The sequence below is a fragment of the Phalacrocorax aristotelis genome, chromosome 2 (genome assembly GCF_949628215.1).
Source record: "Phalacrocorax aristotelis chromosome 2, bGulAri2.1, whole genome shotgun sequence".
NCBI classification, from domain to species: Eukaryota; Metazoa; Chordata; class Aves; order Suliformes; family Phalacrocoracidae; genus Phalacrocorax; species Phalacrocorax aristotelis.
In genome coordinates, this window is record NC_134277.1 from 136,692,448 (window position 1) to 136,713,390 (window position 20,943).

Here is a 20,943-nt window from a genome sequence, read left to right on the forward strand (position 1 = left end):
TTGCTCAAAGTCAAGAAAAGCAGCCCCATTATACCCGTTGCTGTGCACAGACTCCTTGCAGTGGGTAGCCCACATGCAGTGCTCACTGGAGGACGTTTTTGTGTCCAGGTCTGCATCTATCCCTGCCACACAGCAAATGCCACTCACTGGATCACCTCCGATCCTCTTTCTGCAGTGAGATGGGTCACAGTTACCGAGTGTGGTACTAGCTCTCATGCTATACTTTCCCACACAGCATCCCTCCCCATGGTGCATCCTCCCCAAACCCCTTTCTGACAAACTCCAGCACAAGCACAGGTTGTAGAAAGCTGAACGTTTTATTGAATAGCGACAACAAATTAGACTAGCTGCGTGTAACTGCTTTGGGATATATCTGTAAAAGGTACAGTTCTTTTTAAAATGGATTTGTGGAGTGTTTATCCTTCAGTTAGGTTGGTTTTCTCCAGCTTTAAGCATTAGTGCTGGGTGAAGACAGCTTCTTCATGCTTTTTCATAAACTCTTTTGCACGTAACATTGTTCATGATGCATTCCTGGAAAGAAAAGCAAATTTAAATCAGCTTTTAACTCTCACTAAATGTTTGTTAGTCAGAAGGTAGAAAATTACTTATCCATTGGGAGCCAGTATAAGAAAAAAATTTGCATTATCCTCCTCTAAAATCAGTTGCCAAAACAGTGGAACTTAAGTACGAGAGCTTCAGAAATCAAAGTCTGATATACAAGCACAGAACATCAAATGACTGCTCCAGTGACCCCCAGGATATTTCTAATCTTGTCTTAAAAACCTCTAAAGGAGGCTCCTAGGACTTCTATGGAGGGTGATTGGACTCTGGAGCTGGGCATTAGTCTTTTTTCCTTTCACCTTTTGCAGCTGCGGCTTGTCTTCTTCACACATGTGTGCACAACACATACCCCCACATATCCACACAGAGTCCTACACAGCTTTCAGGCTTGCAGCTGCTGGTGTCAGCCTCTGCATGTTAGGCTCTGTCCTCGTCTGTTTTTCTGTTAGATCATACTCTGGTTTTTTCAATCTTTCTTAATGAAGTTATTATTAAAAACTATTTCTATTTGTTCTTATCTGGTCTCTATCCAAAGAAATTTGAATATTAAATTTATGGACATATTATTTTTCTCTAGGGGAAGGCAGAGCTCTTTAGGAATTTTGTGTACGTGTATCGTTCTATAGCATGCAGGAATCTCAGCTGCCTTTCATGGAAACAGTTTTAGTCCCCTCCCAGATTCTTCAAAGTGTCTTTCCTCAAACTGGAGAGCAGTGCTGGGAAGCCCCAAATGGCAGGTGGGCCTCACTGGCACCAAGTCAAGCACCATATTGTCTGACCAGATAACACAAACCTACAGAGCTCAGATGCAGGTTTGGTTTTCTGTTAGGTTATTTTTTTTCCTCTTTTGCTATAACTTAATATTATTGACACAGTTGTATGTGATCCATGGTACAGTTCCCATAGACGGCTATTGAGTCTCTACTGGAGATGAGCAAGAGTATTTTGCATCAGCGCAGAGCAGACACATTGACCGTGGACTTTGCTGATGCTGCCTCTATACTGCCCACGACTTGAAGATTCTGATATATAAAAATTTCCCTCGTTGGGATCTTGTAGTTTTGTCCCTGCTGTTTCCTAACTATGTCTTGCTATGAATGGAGAACAGGCACCTCCGTACCATTCCATAAGTTTAGCAGCATTTCAGTTTTAATATATACTCCAGACTCATTCAGAAAGACTTCTTGCCAAGTGCACAGAGGCCTTTTCAGATGCTTTCACTCCCCACGTTTGAATCCAATGTTATACATCTGCCAGACATGACTTCTTCACAATTAATTTAGCGATTAAGTAGCAAAAATGAACTCACCACCACCAGGTTCCCATCCACCACTTTTCTGCTTATGATAGTCTCTTTTCCATCCCATTTCTGCACCTGCTTCAGTATGCCGTTGTCTAGGGTTACAATGTTCTGCCAAAGAAAAAGCAAAGCGTAGCTGTTTCATCAGGGTGCTCTGGGCTGAAGAGAGGACTGTCTCCATGTCCAAACAGCACTGAAGCACAAAGCATCCATAGCACTTTTACTTTTGAAGGCAGCATTTCTACACTGGATGTCAAAATCACAACTCCATCTTCCTGCTCCCACATCCCTTTTGAGAGATGTATTTGGAATTGCCGGTTTTGGACTCACCTTTGTTTTTCTGTCATCTGCTGTGGTCTCATCAAACTCTTCACCCAGCTTGAAAGATATCTCTGTATTTTTGAAGGTACTTTCTGTTTTGATGGTTATCACATCACCATTGATGCTAATAGTTACACTGGGTTTGGCCACACCAGCCATTTTCCTGGTAGCAAACCCCACACCTGTAAATAACACAGAGCACTATGAAATTTTTATCTTTACTCAATGTTTTTCTCTTATTTGTTGGAGGAAAAGACTTCAGTGCTGATTTCCCTATTATTTTCTGAATTTTTAATTAACTCTATGTTGCAGAAGTTCCTTTGTAACATCTCACTAGCCTTGTATGGTTATAGACCAAGCCGGGTGGGATGACATAAGGAAATTCTCTGCTCTGTCATTGTCAGAATATTAAAAGCAATATTTTGAAGACTGAGACAAGATTTTCATGCCAGATATTTGCACACACACTTGTTCAAAATAACTGCAGTCATTTGTATACTAACTTATATGCTAACTATATCTAAAAGTAAATAAGCAGAAATAAATGGCAGTTTCTAAACCACAAAACCAAACAAACAAGGAAAAAAAAGAAAACACTTTTTATATTTATCAGTGTCTAGGATGAATGAAAGGAAATGATTAAGAAATAGCTGGCAATGGTTATGTCCTGAGTAAAATCTGGGGTAAAGATTAGGCGTGCAAAAGTCTCAGTGAAAGCTGTCTGAATGCTGCATAAGCCTCAGTATTTTACACCTGATCTCCAAATAAATCCTCAGCTTTTTAGCATGTACTGATCCAATCAGTTCAAGTTGTCCCATACTTCCCCTACACTAAAAGAATACAGAAACCTGTTAAAGCCCAATTTTAATTCTAAGCAAGAAGTCTACACCTTTAGAGAAGGGTGTTATCCCTCAAATCTTTTGCAAGTACCTGCATGAACCCATGCAATTTTCTTTGTTAATGTTCACTGGAGGCAGCTACAGAGTTTTATTCACTATAATAACCATGACAATTAATTGGTCTCCTAGTCCAGTAGCAATATAAAGAAGTTTAGGTGTGTCGCTTTTAGATGTAGAGAAACTTGCTGCATTCTAGCATTACACCACCTTGTATCTCCAAGGATAAAAGTTCATCCACACGAAGTATTGCAGTGACATTATTTTACTCCCATTTATAACACCGATAAGTAGGCATGCATAGACTTGCCTTACCTGAAACTATGCCTCCCAATCAAGGTTTTTCTACGTTATAGGAATTTGACACCACTAATTCAAACAGCCAAGTTCTCCAGTTTAAGACCATCTGTCCAAAACAGTTGGACTAAAACCCCTTTGGTATACAGCATGTCCAAAAAAACCAAGTAAGGAATAAAGTTCAAAATCAGCATTCCTTCCCCATCCCAGATACAGCAACTGCAAATAACAATTCTCACCCAGCTCTTTCATATAGTCCTCAAAGTTTTCACTAGAAAGGATCTTCCAGGTGCCCACAAACTGGTCACACATTTTGTCAGGCTAGAGAGAAGTCTTCCACAGGATCAAGCAGAAATGCAAGACAGGAAGATAGTATGAGCTCCAGGAGATCAGGAGTTATCTTTAAAAGGGAGCCTTGGCCACATGATGCTTTAGGATGACCAATGAAGGAGTCCCAGTGCCCAGTGGTTTTCTTCCTCCCTTACCCCTCCTTTACCAGTAGGTCATAGTGTTATTACTCATATGCCCTCACTAGCACAAAGATCACTGTCTTGGTTTTATTTAATTATTTTTGTCATTCAAGAACACTCTACCTTAAAGGCAAATTATTAAATCATGTTGTCGTTCAGAAGAAAAAAGTAGGTTCAACCCACAGAGTGTTATGTTTTCTCCCATACTCTTTCATTTCAGTTCACCATATCAAATGGACACAGACAAATTCCTAGACTGTAAGATCTGAAAAGTTTATTGGGATAATTTAGTTTGCTTTCTGCACCCCTGCAGTCAGAGGTTTTTTCCAGAGAGGCACAGAATTACAGGAAGAAGTGGATTTGGGGCAGAAAGAGAGAGCGCCTGGTGGGTGTAGAAGGGTAAGGCAATAAAACTACTTCCTTAACTGGGATCTCCTTGTCACCGCACCACCTGCACCAATAGTCCAACTGGTCTGCACTCTGCTTTTATGTGATGGAGAGGAGATATAGAGGTCTTGAAAAGCAAAGTAACTAAAAAGATTATTTCACTCCCTTTTTCTCCTGTGCTTTCTGAAGACCTATGTCCCAATGACTAGCATTATGACTAGTTATGGCATAAAGCTAGGCTCTGGTATCGACCCAACAAAGGTCCTGGACACTTCGTTTTCTGTTCACGCTGTTCAGGTGGTAACCTGTTTGAGGCAAAGTGTGCACAAGCCTGACATAACGAGGTCTACCTTGACTGATCCCCTAAGCCATGTCATAGCTCAGATCACAGAAAGCAGTCAAGCAATTTCTTAGACTCTCCTTTTGGCTGTAACATGCTATTTTAAAGGCAAAAAGCAGCTGATAAGTGCAGGCTCCAGCCCCTGCAATTCTTTTCAGGTGGATTTCCTGAAAATACTCTGCTGGTTGTTAGGCATCAAATATGCTGGTCCACATATTTTCGTACTTGATGTATTTGTAAGTAACAATGTTATAGAAAAATTATTTCTAGAGGACTGTAAGATCATAGGGAAATTTGGAAGGGAAGGGAAGTCAGAAGTCTCCAGCACAGCCTCCCGCTAAGGCAGGGCCATCTCTGAGCTCAGACCAGGTTCCTTAGGACTGTGCCTTGTTGGGACCTAGAAACCTCCAAAAATGGAGCCAGCACAGCCTCCCTGGGCAACCTGCATCCCTGCCCAGCTGTCCCCCCAGGGGAAAGGATCTCCTTATCTCCTATCTGAACCTCTCTTCTTTCAGCTTTTACCCATAGTTTCTCAACCTCCCACCACTCGCTGCTGTGAAAAGCCTGCCTCCAACTCCTCAGTCAGTTCCCCATAGGTGTTCAGGGCCGCTCTAAGCACTCCCAAAGCCATCTCTTAACCAGGATGAACCATCCTGGTCTCACAGCCTCTCCTCAAAGAGCAAGTACTCCAGCCCCCTGAGCATCCTGGCTGCCCTCTGCTGAACTCACTCCAAAACTGGATGCAGTACTCTGGATGCAGCCTAATGAGTGCTGAGGAAAGTGGAAAGTTCGCTTCTATCAACTGCTGGCTCTGTTCCTGTTCATACAGCCCAGGATGTTTTTGGTCTTTCTGTTGCCAGGGCTCAGCTCACTGCCTACTAGGACCCTGAGGACCTTTTCTGCAGAGCTTCTCCTTAGCCAGTCTATCCCCAGCCTGCATTGCTGTGAGACCTGAGTATGTTTGTACATGAATAATTTGTTACCCTCTTGTGCCTTTAAGACTGCAGACTGTGGGAAAATTTATTCTTTTCTACCTTCCCCCCGCCCGAAGACCTAATCTTAGGTTTGGTCTATCCTTTTTTTTGAGTTTTTGAATAATTACTGACTTTGGGCTAATCCCAAAATAAATAAAATAATACTGTAATTATTGAAGTTGCCGATGCATTTCCTGATTGATTTTCTCAGAGTATCACATGCTCAGGTCCTCTTTAAAAAGAAACTCTGAGGGGCCCTCAAGTTTGTGTCATTATCTTGGGATTTTACTTAGGATTATTGGCTTGAGAAACACTGCACCATGTGTGAGCTGTTTGTAGGAACCTGGAAACTCAAATCCAGTAATTACATAATCAGTACTTGAAAGCATCAGGTGAGGATTGCTGCAGTGCCCCCGACAGAAAAGATGTGATCTGGCTGAACTCAGTTCCTGCACTTACTTTTCTTGCCTTTTGGGAATTGTTCTGTGTGTGGCTTACTACAATTAGCATTAATTTCTTTGGAGGTGAAATAGGGCTTTTATATTCAAAACTATAGCCTAAGAGAGGGGATTGGCCATCCTTTGGTGTTAACAGCTGTCTGAAATCCTTGTGCTGCTGAAAGAGGTTTTTGGGAGAGAGGTGAAACACCTGTTCTATGCAAATCAGTTTGGAACAGACAAGCCACCCTCCCTTGGCAGTCAATTACTTGCACCTATTTAAAGTCAATCTGAGCTATTTGTAGATGTCTTGCAAACATGATGACTCAAAATGCAAGAAGAAAGCCAGCTTGTGGGTTGACTGGCTTGTTTACTTCAAAGCAAGCAGCTATCTGGGAGCAGGCTTATGGCTCTCACTTGGGAAGTATCCTACTGACAGTCTCCTTTCCCTTAGGAGAGGCTTCCAGTGACAAGAGATAAGCTTGTGGCATTGATGTGATCTAATACAAATCCTGCCTGCTCTCTGGGGCAAAGGCCTCAATTCACACAGCCCTGCTGATAAAAACTGAAGTGCTTCATGGTCATGAAGAAATCAGTGGGGCTTCTGAGCTTGGAAGCTTAGGAGAACCTGGGATTCATGTCGCTTAAAGAAGTGTCTTGCCAGGAAGAGCTGGGTGACCTGGCTAAACAGCCCTGTGGTCATCAACATCGATGGGATCTAATACCATCAAAAGCAAGGGCATCTTCAAAAGTGTAGGAACCTCCTTCAAAATAAGAGGGAATTTTGAAGAAGCCACAGCAGGTAACAGGTAAACCAAGGAAGGAAAGCTGGTGAGGGTCCAGCACAGTTAAGACAATGTTGGCAAAGTAAATTTTTTTGCAGAGGAAAACCCTGTCTCTTAATCTGGATATGAACTGATGTAGGTGAAGTCTGCAAACATCAATGATACACTGTCTGCAACGTGTTTTTGGGGTGCTATGACCTTTGAGGATGATTCCTGATGCAGGAGGTGCAGAAGTGGAATAGCAAAGCAGCAGCTGTGCAGGGGAGATAGGTGGATGGGAAGGTGGTGATGGTGGGTTAACTCTTGTTCTGTGAGTCAGACCAATGGTTACAAAAATGAGCAAAATAGTAACCTCCCTTTGGCTCTTTCAGGCTTGCAGGAGGAAGGGCACTGCCTCCACTAAAGTGAGAAAGAGGGTGTTTATTGCTGTAGTCAAAAGCTGTCCTAAGTGACAGATCTTAACTGAAGACTGTGCCAAAGCTATTCCAGTACTTTAGATATATATGGATTTGTCAAAGTAAAAATGTAGCTTACTCTCTAATGTGAAAACATGAATTAACAAATCACGGTTTTGACTATTAGAAACACTCTGCTTAAATACAAGTGTCTTTCTCCTGTTCCTCCTTGTCCCAGAAGGACAACAGTGTCCAACTCCTTCAACTACTCTAGCTATTGAACCGGTGACTGCCAACGAGCAGCAGTGTATTGGGCTTACACAGTTGTCTCCATAGTTCTGCTACTCTTTGAATTAAAAACTAGGATGAAAAGGTAAACAGATATCCATGCTCAATTCCAGGCATGATACCATAGCAGACTATGAGCCTGTTGACAATGTCTTCTGTCAAAAACTTTCTTAAAATAAATGTGGACTCTATGTGGGGTTATAAGAGGCCCAGATGGCAATGTCCATTGTAAGAAAAAAAAACATATTCTTGGAAAAGTTATTAAAAATAGGGGTTTTCCCGTAAGCAGGGAAGGAACTGTGGCTTTGCTTCAAGCTTCCTGTTCAGGCACAGTTACATCTGTTGAGAAAATGGGCTACAGCAACTCTCGTGTCAGGAAGGAGAGGCATGTCACGCTGTCTGGTACAGCTGCAACTTAGACTGAGTAAAAAGTTTTCATAATACTTGTCTGGCTGGACACCAGAGTGGGAATTTGTTCTAAGGCCCCAGGTTAACTTCAAGAAAGGTGAGCTAATGTTGGAAAGTGGACAGGAACAGGTAAAAAGATGCCCATCTTTGCTTGTCAGCTTGCTACTTTCATTTCTGATTAATGTTTGAGACAGGTTGTCCTGGTTTTGGCTGGGATAGAGTTAATTTTCCTCCTAGTAGCTGGTACAGGGCTGTGTTTTGGATTTAGTATGAGACTAGTGTTGATAACACACTGATGTTTTAGTTGTTGCTAAGTAGTGCTTACCCTAAGTCAAGGACTTTTCAGCTTCTCATGCCCTGCCAGCAAGAACCTTGGAGGGTGCACAGACAGGACAGCTGACCCAAACTGACTAAAGGGATATTCCATACCATATGACGTCATGGTCAGTGTATAAACTGGGGGGAGTTGGCTGGGAGCAGTGGCAACTGCTGCTCTGGAACTGACTGGGCATTGGTCAGCAGGTGGTGAGCAATTGCATTGTATATCAATTATTTTGTATATTCTATGATTATGATGATGATGATTATTTTCTCTTCCTTTTCTGTCAAATTGTATTTATCTCAACCCTTCTATTTTACCCTTTTTTTCTGATTCTTTCCCCCATCCCACTGGGTGGGGTGAGTGAGCAAATGGCTGTGTGGTGTTTAGCTGCTGGCAGGGTTAAACCACAACAGTCCTTTTGGTGCCCAACATGGGTCACGAAGGGTTGAGATAATGACAGATCTGATCAAAGCATGTTAAAGCAAATTTGTTACAAGCATTCGTTACATTGGTTTAATGGTCACTGGTTGTAACATTGATTAATTTGTTCTGTAAGTTGTGTTATATAACATGTCACTTGCAGTATATGTTCCCTGTTGTGCTCCTCTGGGAGCTGGATCAAGGTTGTCATTTTGCTGTACTGTGTAACACTGGCTTACGATATGATAAAATTATTGGTTGTGAGACTAATCTGGTATTTGTACTCAGCATTGCAGTCATCTCCATACCTTGGGAGCCTCCTCTTGGAAACTATTAATAATTGCACTCTACCTTTTCTCGGAGAACCAATCTACGAGGGAGATGGGGGAATATTTTCTCCTGCTCCTTCAACTTCTCTTTCTCCTTCAGGTTAGTGACAACAGCTCTTAAGAATTTTTAATATCCTCGGAATGTTTAAACAAGCATATTCCTATTGCTATGTCTCCTGAATGTGGTTCAGGCCTTGTTTACGGTTAAACAGCTATTTAAGAATACCATCCAGAGACCTACCCCTGTGACAGGCCCTGTGGTTACTCCAGCCCTCATGACAGGCACTGTGGCTACTCAAACCCTCGTGACAGGCATGCGGCTACTCCAACTCCCACGACAGGCACTGCAGCTGAACCAGAGAACCAATGTGTGCCAGTATCCGTCGCTTCTGTATGAAACAAGAAATAGACAAAGAAAATCAGCTCATTTAGTAAGGGATAAAGATGAACCAAGGCCATCTCAAGAACAGGAGGAGGAAGAGGCAGAACTCATAAATGAGATGGTTAGTGACCCAATCGCTGCCCAAGTGACCTGTGACATATGCAAAAAGATTTCAGCCGTTGTCCAGGCGAGCACATTGTCACTTGGCTGCTCTGATGTTGGGATAATGGAGCCAGTAGCCTGGAATTCGAGGGTAGGGAAACCAAGGACCTGGGATCCCCTTCTAGAGAAGAGAGCATTGACAAAGTGATTGGAAAAGGGGCATGAGCCCTCAGCCTCTGGACTGACTCCTGTTAGGTGTGAAGGAAATGTATCTCTTCAAGGAAGATGTTATATATCGCCCAGGCAAGTGGACCACCATGGAGAGAGGTATCCAGTACCTGAGGGAATTAGCCATGCTGGAGGTGATTTCTGGTGTTCTGAACAACAAGCAATTATCCAAAGATCCAGATGAAGTCAGGTGCACATGACCCATATGGCAGAAGTTTGTACAGAGCGCACTATCATCGCATGCAAACTCACGGGCAGTAATGACCTGGAGAGATGGAGATGGAAAAACAGTGGATGAATTGGCTGGCCAACTCTGGCAATACAAAGAACGTCTCTCTTCCTCCCTACAGGCTTGTGTCTTGGCTGTGGAAAAACTGACTGAAAAACTGTCCCAGGAGTTCTAGCAACTCAAAGAGCATATGTCCTACTCCTCACCTGTACGAACCAGTATCTCAGCTATTATGAGTAAGCATTCCCCTGCTCAAGAGAGAGGTTATAGTGGATACACGCCACTGGCCACCCTGTGGTTTTACTTGCATGACCATGGAGAGCACATGAGGAAGTAGGATGGAAAAATCTACCTTGACCCTAGAGGCACAAGTACGTGAGCTGCAAGGCAAAACAATCACAAAAAGGGGTTCTTCCAGCAAAATTGCTGCTCCGCTTTCCAGTGGGCAGTTCCCCAGAGAGAGTAGAAGGGCTGATCCTACTTCCAGTCTTAACAAAGGAACTTTGGATTTGCATTTCCAAGTGAGTAACAAATACTATGACCATGACTAGAGGGACCCTGCCTCCACCTAGGTGGAGGAAAGGGACAGCTGAGTTTACTGGACCGTGTAGATCCGATAGCCTGGCACATCCAACCCACAGGAGTATAAGGCTCTAGTGGACACCAGTGAACTGTGCACCCTAATTCCATCAAACTATATAGAGGCAGAACCCATCTGTATTGTTGGAGTGACAGCGGGATCCCAAGAGCTAACTGTATTGGAGGCCGAAGTGAACCTAACCAGGAATGAGTGGCAAAAGCACCCTATTGTGACTGGCCCAGAAGCTCTGTGCATCCTTGACATAGACTGTCTCAGGAGAGGGTATTTCAAGGACCCAAAAGTGTACTGGTAGGCTTTTGGTGCAGCTGCCTTGGAGACAGAGGATATTAAACAGCTGTCTACCTTGCCCAGTCCCTCAGAGGGCCCTTCTGTTGTGGGGTTGCTGAGGGCCAAAGAACAACAGGTGCCGATCACCACCACAAGAGTGCACCAGCAGCAATATCGCACCAAGACTCCCTGATTCCCATCCATGAGCTCATTCATCGACTGGAGAGCCAAGGAGTGATCAGCAAGACTCTCTTACCCTTTAACAGTCCCATATGGCCAGTGCAGAAGTCTAATGGAAAGTGGAGGCTAACAGCAGGCTATCATGGCCCAAACAAAGTCACTCTGCCTCTGAGTGCTGTCATGCCGGACATGCTAAAATTTCAGTACAAAATGGAGTCAAAGGCAGCCAAGTGGTATGCCACAACCGATATTGCTAACACATTTTTCTCAATCCCTTTGGCAGCAGAGTGCAGACCACGGTTTGCTTTCACTTGGAGGGGTGTCCAGTACACCTGGAATCGACTGCCTCAGGGGTGGAAACACAGTCCTACCATTTGTCAAGGACTGATCCAGGCTGTGCTGGAACAGGATGAGGCTCCAAAACACCTGCAATACATTGATGATATCATGTGGGGCAACACAGCAGAATAATTTTTTGAGAAAGGGAAGAAAATAGTCTAAATCCTTCTGAAGGATGGTTTTGCCATAAAACAAAGTAAGGTCAAGGGACCTGCACAGGAGATCCAGTTTTTAGAAATCAAATGGCAAGATGGACATTGTCAGATCCCAATGGATGTGATCAACAAAACAACAGCCATGTCTCTACCAACTAGCAAAAAGAAAACACAAGCTTTCTTGGTCATGGTGGGTTTTTGGAGAATGCATATTCCATATTACAGTTTGATCAGAATGATTTCCAATGGGGCTCTGAGCAACAACAAGCATTTGAACAAATTAAACAGGAGATAGTTCATGCAGTAGCCCTTGGGCCAGTCCAGGCATGACAAGTTGTAAAAAAAAGTGCTCTGCACCACAGACATGGAGAATGGCCCTCCCTGGAGCTTCTGGCAGAAAGCGCATGGGGAGACCCGAGGTCGACCCCTAGGGTTTTGGAGTCGGGGATACAGAGGATCCAAGGCCTGCTATACTCCAACTGAAAAAGAGATATTGGCAGCATATGAAGGGGTTCGAGCTGCTTCAGAAGTGGTTGGTTCTGAAGCACTGTTGCTCCTGGCACCCCAACTGCCGGTGCTGGGCTGGATGTTCAAAGGGAAGGTCCTCTCTACACATCATGCTGCTGATGCTACATGGAGTAAGTGGGTCACACTGATCACCCAACAGGCTTGAACAGAAAGCCCCAGTAGCTCAGGAATCTTGGAAGTGATCGTGAACTGGCCAGAAGGCAAAGATTTCAGAATATCACCAGAGGAGGAGGTGACATGTGCTGAAGAGGCCCCACTGTATAACAAGCTACCAGAAAATGAAAAGCAATATGCCCTGTTCACTGATGGGTTCTTCTGTCTTGTGGGAAAGCACCGGAGATGGAAGGCTGCTGTATGGAGTCCTATACAACAAGTCACTGAAATTGCTGGAGGAGGTGAGTCAAGTCAGTTTGCAGAGGTGAAAGCCATCCAGGTGGCTCTAGATATTGCTGAATGAGAAAGGTGGCCAGTGCTCTACCTCTATACCAACTCATGGATGGTGGCAAATGCCCTGTGGGGCTGGCTACAGCAGTGGAAGCAAAGCAACTGGCAGCGCAGAGGCAAACCCATCTGGGCTGCTGCATTGTGGCAAGATATTGCTGCCCAGGTAGAGAACCTGGTTGTAAAGGTACGGCATGTGGATGTTCATGTCCCCAAGAGTCGGGCCACTGAAGAACATCGAAACGACAAGCAGGTGGATCAGGCTGCTAAGGTTGAAGTGGCTCAGGTGGATATGGATTGGCAGCATAAGGGTGAACTATTTGTAGCGCAGTGGGCCTGTGACACCTTGGGCCATCAAGGGAGAGATGCAACATGCAGATGGGCTTGTGATTGAGGGGTGGACTTGACCATGGATGTTATTGCACGGGCTATCCACAAATGTGAAACATGCGCTGCAATCAAGCAAGCGAAGCGGGTAAAGCCTCTGTGGTATGGGGGACGATGGCTGAAATATAAATATGGGGAGGCCTGGCAAATTGACTATATCACACTCCCACAAACCTGCCAAGGCAAGCGCCATGTGCTTACAGTGGTGGAAGCAACCAATGGATGGCTGGAAACATATCCTGTGTCCCATGCCATCACCAAGAACACTATCCTGGGCCTTGAAAAAAAAGTCATGGCAACCCAGAGAGAACTGAGTCAGACAACAGGACTCATTTCAGAAACAACCTCATAGACACCTGGGCCAAAGAGCACGGCATTGAGTGGGTGTATCTCATCCCCTATCATGCACCAGCCTCCGAGAAAATAGAATGATACAATGAACTGTTAAAAACTACAATGACAGCAATGGGGGGTGGGACGTTCAAACACTGGGATACACTTATAGCAAAAGCCACCTGGTTAGTCAACCTTAGGGGATCTGCCAATTGAGCTGGCCCTGCCCAATCAGAATTTTTACATACTGTAGAAGAGGTTAAAGCCCCTGTAGTGCCCATAAAAAATATGCTGAGGATGATGGTCTGGGTTACTCCCACCTTGGGAAAAAACAAACCCATCTGTGGGACTGTTTTTGCTCAAGGACCTGGATGTACTTGGTGGGTGATGTGGGAGGATGGGGAAGTCCCATGTGCACCTCAAAAGGGTTTGATTTTTGGTGAGAATAGCCAGTGAATTAAATTTTATGATGTTAAATGCTGTATAATACTGCGTATGATCACTTCTATGGTGGCTATATGCCATATCAATGGTATTACTGTAAGAATCACCTAGATTAATGAAGAAAGAACTTTGATAATACCAATCAAAGTGCAGTGATGACAGACCTGGACAAGTGCAGCAACAATGGTACCAGAACTGGCTTCAGCATGCAACAATCCAACATCACAGACCACCTCTCCTGCCCTGAAGGACTGTTACAACAGATGAAGCCCAATGTCATGCACTAAACAAACTCAACAAGTGTTTTAGAAGGATGGCCCACAGACTAAGGGAATGATATATGTGTTTATATACCAAAAGGCAGGAAAAGTTGTGGTGATTAATTGGGATGTATTGGAAAGTGTGGGACCTGGGCATGACATAAATGGTATAGAATAAGGGATGAATACTGTCCTGGTTTTGGCTGGGATAGAGTTAATTTTCCTCCTAGTAGCTGGTACAGTGCTGTGTTTTGGATTTAGTATGAGACTAGTGTTGATAACACACTGATGTTTTAGTTGTTGCTAAGTAGTGCTTACCCTAAGTCAAGGACTTTTCAGCTTCTCATGCCCTGCCAGCAAGAACCTTGGAGGGTGCACAGACAGGACAGCTGACCCAAACTGACTAAAGGGATATTCCATACCATATGACGTCATGGTCAGTGTATAAACTGGGGGGAGTTGGCTGGGAGCAGTGGCAACTGCTGCTCCGGAACTGACTGGGCATTGGTCAGCAGGTGGTGAGCAATTGCATTGTGCATCACCTATTCTGTATATTATTTTTCATTATTATTATCGTTGTTATTATTTTCTCTTCCTTTTCTGTCGTATTAAACTGTCTTTATCTCAACCCACTTATTTTACTATTTTTTCCCCAATTCTTTCCTCTATCCCAGTGTTGGGGGTGGGGGAGTGAGCTGTGTGGTGTTTAGCTGCCAGGCAGGTTAAGCCACAACACAGATGAATTGCTTTAGACTTCTGTTTAGCCAGGAAAACATAAAAGTAAAGCTTCAGTACTTGTGATTTAAGGCACTGTCTTCACAAAATACTGGCTTCAGTTGGTTTGAAAGTTCAAGAGGACAACTGATTTTCAGTGCTTTTTTTTCTCTCTACTTGGGAAGGAGGTCAGGAGGAGACATGAGCAGGTCCTTTTTTCTGTGCTCAGCAAAACAGTCCCCAGTAGCAAACTGATCCTCCCCCACTCGTGGCTGTGTCTTCAGGCCTTGCTCAGGACTGAAGGTACTATTGCAGATGGTCCTTTTGCTGAAGAAGTCAGATTTTTTTTTCAGCAGCAACAACAAATCTGTTGTTTCCTTGAGTGGTTACTGGCACCACTCTACCCGGTTACATTGCTGGGCTGTGACATTTGGAGACCTCAGGCTGGTGGGCCCCAGAGCATCATTTTTACTTTTGGTGATTCTGGGTTCTTGTATTTCCTCCTGGACTTTAGCCCAACCAGTGAGTACTCCACATGCCTAACTAGGTTTCCAGTATCTGAAGACAGGACTGTGAAAATTGAAACATCTAAAAGATGTTTCTGAAATACTAAGCGAAGTTTGTGGTAACATTAAGAACAGAAATGAAATCTCATAACTCTAAGGCATAGTAAGATCAAGCCCAAAACAAAACCTGGTGGTTGAGACCATTAACTAGCAATTAAAATACACATATTACATTTTCTGAACTTGCTTTAAAGATGAAAAAAAATGCAGATATGTCTGGAGGGAATGGCAAGCCTCTGGACCCTTGCCTTCACTGAGTTCTTGTGAAAGTAGTGTCGTCAGCTGAGATTCTGGCTTTTCTCAGCAGATGGCATGGCAATAATGTATGCTTCCAAACATTTGTGGCTCATGCCAGGTGATTGCTCTCCTGAGGAAAATACTGACTGCTCTAACATGTATGTGTTCACTCATTCTTGGAGCAAGTTAGTTGGCAGTGCGAAATACATCAAGTAGTGCTATGAATTGCAAGGAATGCATTAAAAGGAATATCAGAAAAGTAGGGAAGGAATATTTGCAAATCAGTTTTCTTGTCATTGCAATGAGAAGAAATGCAGGTACACTAGCTCCTACAGGCATGGAGGTGATAGGCTTCCAGAACATAGTGTGGGCATTTCTGTACAAGAATGTTCAATATGACAGAGCTTTACCTCAGATATGCTGTATTCAACAAATGCCATAGTGAGATTAATGATAAATCTAATTTAATAACTTCTGAAGGCTTTTATGAGAGGAGATATTGCTTTGCTGGCTATAATGTAGGGACTGCAGGTGTTTCATGTTTCTAACTACCTACCAATTTCCCTTGTCTAAAGAACAAGTTTAAAGATGTCTAAAGTTTCTGATGCTTCGATCTGTCCAACTTTTTTCATGTACTGTACAAATCTTGCATCTGACATCAGAGAATTTCCTCTTGAGCGTGTACAATGAAAGTCAGCCTTTTTCTGAGTCCCACTTTTTCTTGTCCGTGGACTTCATTCCCCTGGAGTTGGCTCAGAGGACATAAAGCCTTCCTGTTCTTCTCCACAAACAAACAAAAAAAGAGTGCTTTTATTTTTTTACTAGATTTAGGTATTGCAGCAGACTTGCAAATGGAGAAAGCAATCTGTTTCCCAAAGCACTTTTGGGTTTCTTCCAGCAATTTGAAGACTTGCTAATAATGTTCTGAAAAATCCCTTTGTAGTCCTCCCCAGATGCTCTTCTGAATTACCCCAGATCACCCAGCTGAACCCATCTCTTGAAGCATCCATCTGATAAAAGTGATAAGACAGTTTGTTACACCTGCTTTGGGACTGCCCAACAGGCCTCCATTCCAGTTCTGCCTTGTTACAGCAGCTGACAAATACCACCTGCACACAGCCAAGCTTGCATCTTATTTCCATGTCGACCTGCGTTTAGAATGCTTCCACTGTTTTGGTTTTTTTTTCTTTTGTTTCTTGCTATATATTTTTTAGCAAGCTGAGGAAAAACTCTTCAAATAAAGATGACAGACTAGTGTGTTTTAGTAACATGTTATGTCTTGTAAGTTTAAACTATTCCTATCAGTGGTTGCCCTTCTCTTAACAGTTGACCTCTTGTGAAGTGAGAACATTCCCAGAATTTCACTTCTCTTTCTATGAAAACCAAAGAAAGAACAAAGTGTAAGAACAATATTTCAACAAGACTAAAAAGACCTTGTACAAAACATTTAAGCTTTGCCGAACCCGCATTTTGAGTAAACATACATGTTTTTTTCCATCCTTGTTTCTGCATGGCTTCACTCTGCATGTCACAGTTTATTGCTAGCAATGTTCTAATCTGAGAGCTTCCTCTGAAACTTTTGGAGATCTCCTCTTGAATTTGCCAGAAAGCTATCTGTTATTACAGATGCATTTGGATCATATCCAAAGACCTGTTGGTCCATGTAAAGGAAAGGAAAAAAATCCAAGTAAGAAATGCCCTGAGTTCAGAGACAAAGCCTTACCGAAAGCAGCACTCTCCCTCCCTCTGAGTGTGGCCAAGTAGCCGGTGGGTGTGAAAGCTGGCAGCTCTCCCGGCTCTCTGCAGAGCTCTGCAGCTGACTGCTGCCCCCGGGCGCTGGGGCTGGAGGGAAGAAGGAGCCAGTTTGCAGAGGCCACCAGCTGCTTGCCCAGCTACGCACCTTGCCCGGGCCAGCAGCCTCTTAGAGCTGCCTCCTGCAGCATCACTGCTGAATTTCACTGTCGCAGCCATCTTGTTTCATCTCATCTTGCATCAGACAAAGTAGGTTAGGAATCAGAAGGACCTCTGAGGAGAGAAATGCAAAGGGTTTTCTAAAGCAATCTATCACTCCTGCCCTTCCTGCTCTGGAGAGCTGTCTTGCCAGAAACAAGTCAACGTTGCTCCTGTTTGGCATGTAAAAACATCTCCAATCAGGGAGTGCCTATAAAATACATTGCTTAATGTCGGGTAGTAAACCAGCTCCTCACTCGGGATGCTGTGGAGGGGTTGGAGGCACAGGACAGCTTGCACAGGGAGGATGGAGTTTGCCATCACATGTGCTGCATCCCTCCCAGCAGGCATCTTCAGCAGATGTGTACTGGTCCAGCTAACAGGTTATTATGTATTGCAACAGCATAAATTTATATTCTTCTTGTACCATGTTTTGATCTCATTTATGGAAATCTGTGTCATAGACATTTATTAAGAGGGAGAACTTTACTGGAGTAAAGATAATGAATCAAGATTCATACACAAAGTCTTTAAAATTAGTTGTAAATAAACTTGCTTTTAGAGTGATGTTCAAGGTGCTCATCAAGTCAAAAATACAGTCCAATCACATTTCTTCCTACAGGAAGATGGGCTTGTGAAATGGGAATACATTAGCACCGTTGGAGACCACTGAACCTGCCTTCATTAACTAGCAGGGTAGTTAATGGCAAGACAAAAAGGAGCGGTAATTAGTCCTGGTTCAAGTCCCCACCTGCTGTTACCTTGGTTCTCTTTTTATGGGATGAGTTGAGGCGAGGGCTTAAAGGATCACCCTGATACATCTAATCACATTTCAGATAGATTTTAAGAGTTATGGATCATTAAGATCTTTTCAAACTCTGTCATGGGAAAGTGCAAAGTCTTGGCCTCATGGAAGAAAGCTGTCTGTGAGGACTCTCCCTGTACAGGGAAAGTGGTATTACTAAGCTATGAAGGACTTGATGCTGCAATGGACCACTGTACCTTGAATGAGCTGCTTGTTTCTTTGGGCAGATTCCACACATTGCAGCAGTGAACAATGCAGTATGAGTAACTATGATGGCGGATGTAGGCGCTGTGAAAATAAGCTTGTAGAAAGGAGTCTCACTGTTGTGAGTGTGGTGTTTTAAATCCATACCTGATCCCTGAAATGGTCATCAAATGTCCTGAATGTCATCAAATATTGCTGAATTAAACATGTGCTATTAATATGATACACAACTCAGGAAAGCTTTTTAAGAAAATACAGAAGCACTAGATAACCACAGAGCTCTAACCCAACGGGCTAAGCTTAACTGTTATGAAGACCAAGATCCTTCCGGAGTTTGTAAGTCATCAAGGGAAAGTGCTTGGTAATTCAGTTCATACAGGTACAGTTCTGCATAGATTTGCAAGGAAGAAGAGTCTGGTCCACTAATCCTAAATTATAATAGTTCCTCATGAGATTCAGTGCATCCTTCTATATCTTCTTAGGAACACAGTATAAAATTATCTGCATGCGAACTGATAAGGAATTGCTCCATATAGTGTCAGAACTTGCCGTTGTGAACTGGTTTGATTATACTTGAGGTATGCAATCTCATTTTTATAAAAACAATCAGCAAAGCTCTTACAAGTGTATTCAAATCATCACTGTAACAAATCTGCCAGTTATTTTGCTTATTATAACTTACAGACATACAAAGCACTTAATTTGCTGAATTTACTGCCAAAGGAACTATCTGGATCAATGTTGAAGTTGTTTGTCATATAATGGTATAGAGGTAGTCTGAGACTCTTAAGTTCTAGCTTTTAACCCAGTAAATCATATAATTTGGTTCCTTGATTACCACAGAGTCTACTTAGGCTAAAGTCTTTTTGTCTTTAGAAAGCCTGACGGATGATTTTTCCTATCTCATCCCCTAGAGAAATAGACATTTTCTGAAGTAGAAACAACCTCAGATGCAACATGGTGTTAAGCATTTGTTCCCATAAGTACTTCACTGCAACCACAATGTTGGAGAATTAAGCTTTCTTTGGGGCAGAGAGGCTTATTTGCCAGTTCCTGCAAGTAACTCTAGCAGGATAATAATCACACTTACACTACCTGCTACTAGACAGAAGGTGTACAATATGGGACAGTACTGAAACTGCTGGATCTCCCAGGGCATACTGACATGACTAGCAAGACTCCTACACTCTTTCTGACCCTGTAGTATAAGTGGTGAGACACATCTGGCAAGTGCTTAGAAGTGTGTAGCTAAAACTAAATCTAGACTTGTCCAGGACAACATATTGGCTCATCCTTAGGCAAGCATGGCTCTATGTAATGAGACAACTCATGGAGTCTGTTGGCACCACAAAACCACTATGTGTCTAATATGAGGTCATCTATCTGCATAGTATCTTCTGCTCTGTAAAGCAGAAAATATTGGAGACTGCTTTTTCAACTGGTAGTGCAAATTATCTGTGTGTTTCCTGAACATTTGCTGGTCTAGAACCTGGGTATGGCAGCTGTTTTAAAAAAAATCTTTCTGTCTGGTAGCCAATAATGTATCATATTCTAGGACCAAAGCAGTCCAGGCTTAACCCAGTATCCTCACTGGCACTTGATGAAACTGCTGTTCAGTGTTCTTTGGAAGTTGTCTCTCTCATGTCTCAAAGTTATTGGGATGAGTATAAAGGCTGTAAGACAAGTCTTGTCCAGAGGGGACCTGTATCTTTCATACACACTTGAGCTAGTGTGGAATCCAAATTAAAATTTTTACATTCATAATCAGCCTGAATAAGTGATAAGTGTTGGCCTTTCGATTCATGTCTGCTTACACAGAAGTTTGGAAGATCCCTCATCTTCTGGTGTACATGATAAAAATCAGTGTGCTAAATGTATTAATACTTCAGGTTAGGAGAGCATTGTTTTAAAGTTCTGTCACTAACATCATCCTGATTAGTTTCTACTTGTACTCATATTTCTATTATGATGATAAATGCAACATTATTAACATTGCATACTAAAAGAACAATTTGATTCTAAAAAGATCATTTAACTTCATATCTTGGAGATAAATGAAGTTCAGGTCTGCAAGCACACACAACAGGATAATTCCAGGAGCTGAGGTCAAAAGACTCCTTTACATGTAAGGAGAGAGAATGACTTTTAGTCACTTGAGGCTGCAGTGATGTCAGCCAGCTGAAGTCTGAGAATTGAATATTGCTTGAATGACCCAAATAATCTGTGGAAACACCTTATTGAGTGCTCTGGCATAACAACAACCAAGAGCTGATACCAACTACATAATTTAGTCTTCATACTGAAATGGCAACTTTACTGTTAATTCTGGGAGAGTGTTAAGTGCAACTGGAATACTTCAGTCTCAGATTTCTCTCTTACAAATTTCAGAAGCAAGCTGATATGCCTCCTGCCTCACTTTTTCTTTTACCTTTAAATTTGGTTGTATTGTTAAAAGTAACATCTCTAAAGAGGAAAAGCTATACTGCACATTGAGAGAAATCATTAATTCTTATGCTTGTACTACATCTGTTTATTAGTTGTATTATTCAGATTACTACTATCCAAAGTCACAATGACTTAAATCTCTGTGGTTTTAGCTTATTGGCTGGATGGCCAAATTCTCAATCTGTTTTTAGGCAAGAGGGTGGTCTGTGCTTTGGC

General features: G+C 42.8%; 1 protein-coding gene across 1 annotated transcript; it reads right to left on the bottom strand.

The window, feature by feature from the left end:
- Positions 1-298: 298 nt before the first annotated feature.
- Positions 299-3,759, bottom strand: LOC142053522 (fatty acid-binding protein, adipocyte). The gene is made up of 4 exons (XM_075085306.1): positions 3,615-3,759; positions 2,192-2,364; positions 1,871-1,972; positions 299-531 (listed from the first exon to the last, which is right to left on the bottom strand). Exons 1-4 carry the CDS (start codon positions 3,685-3,687, stop codon positions 481-483), a joined length of 399 nt encoding a protein of 132 aa, XP_074941407.1. The 5' UTR covers positions 3,688-3,759; the 3' UTR covers positions 299-480.
- Between the last annotated feature and the right edge of the window lie 17,184 nt (positions 3,760-20,943).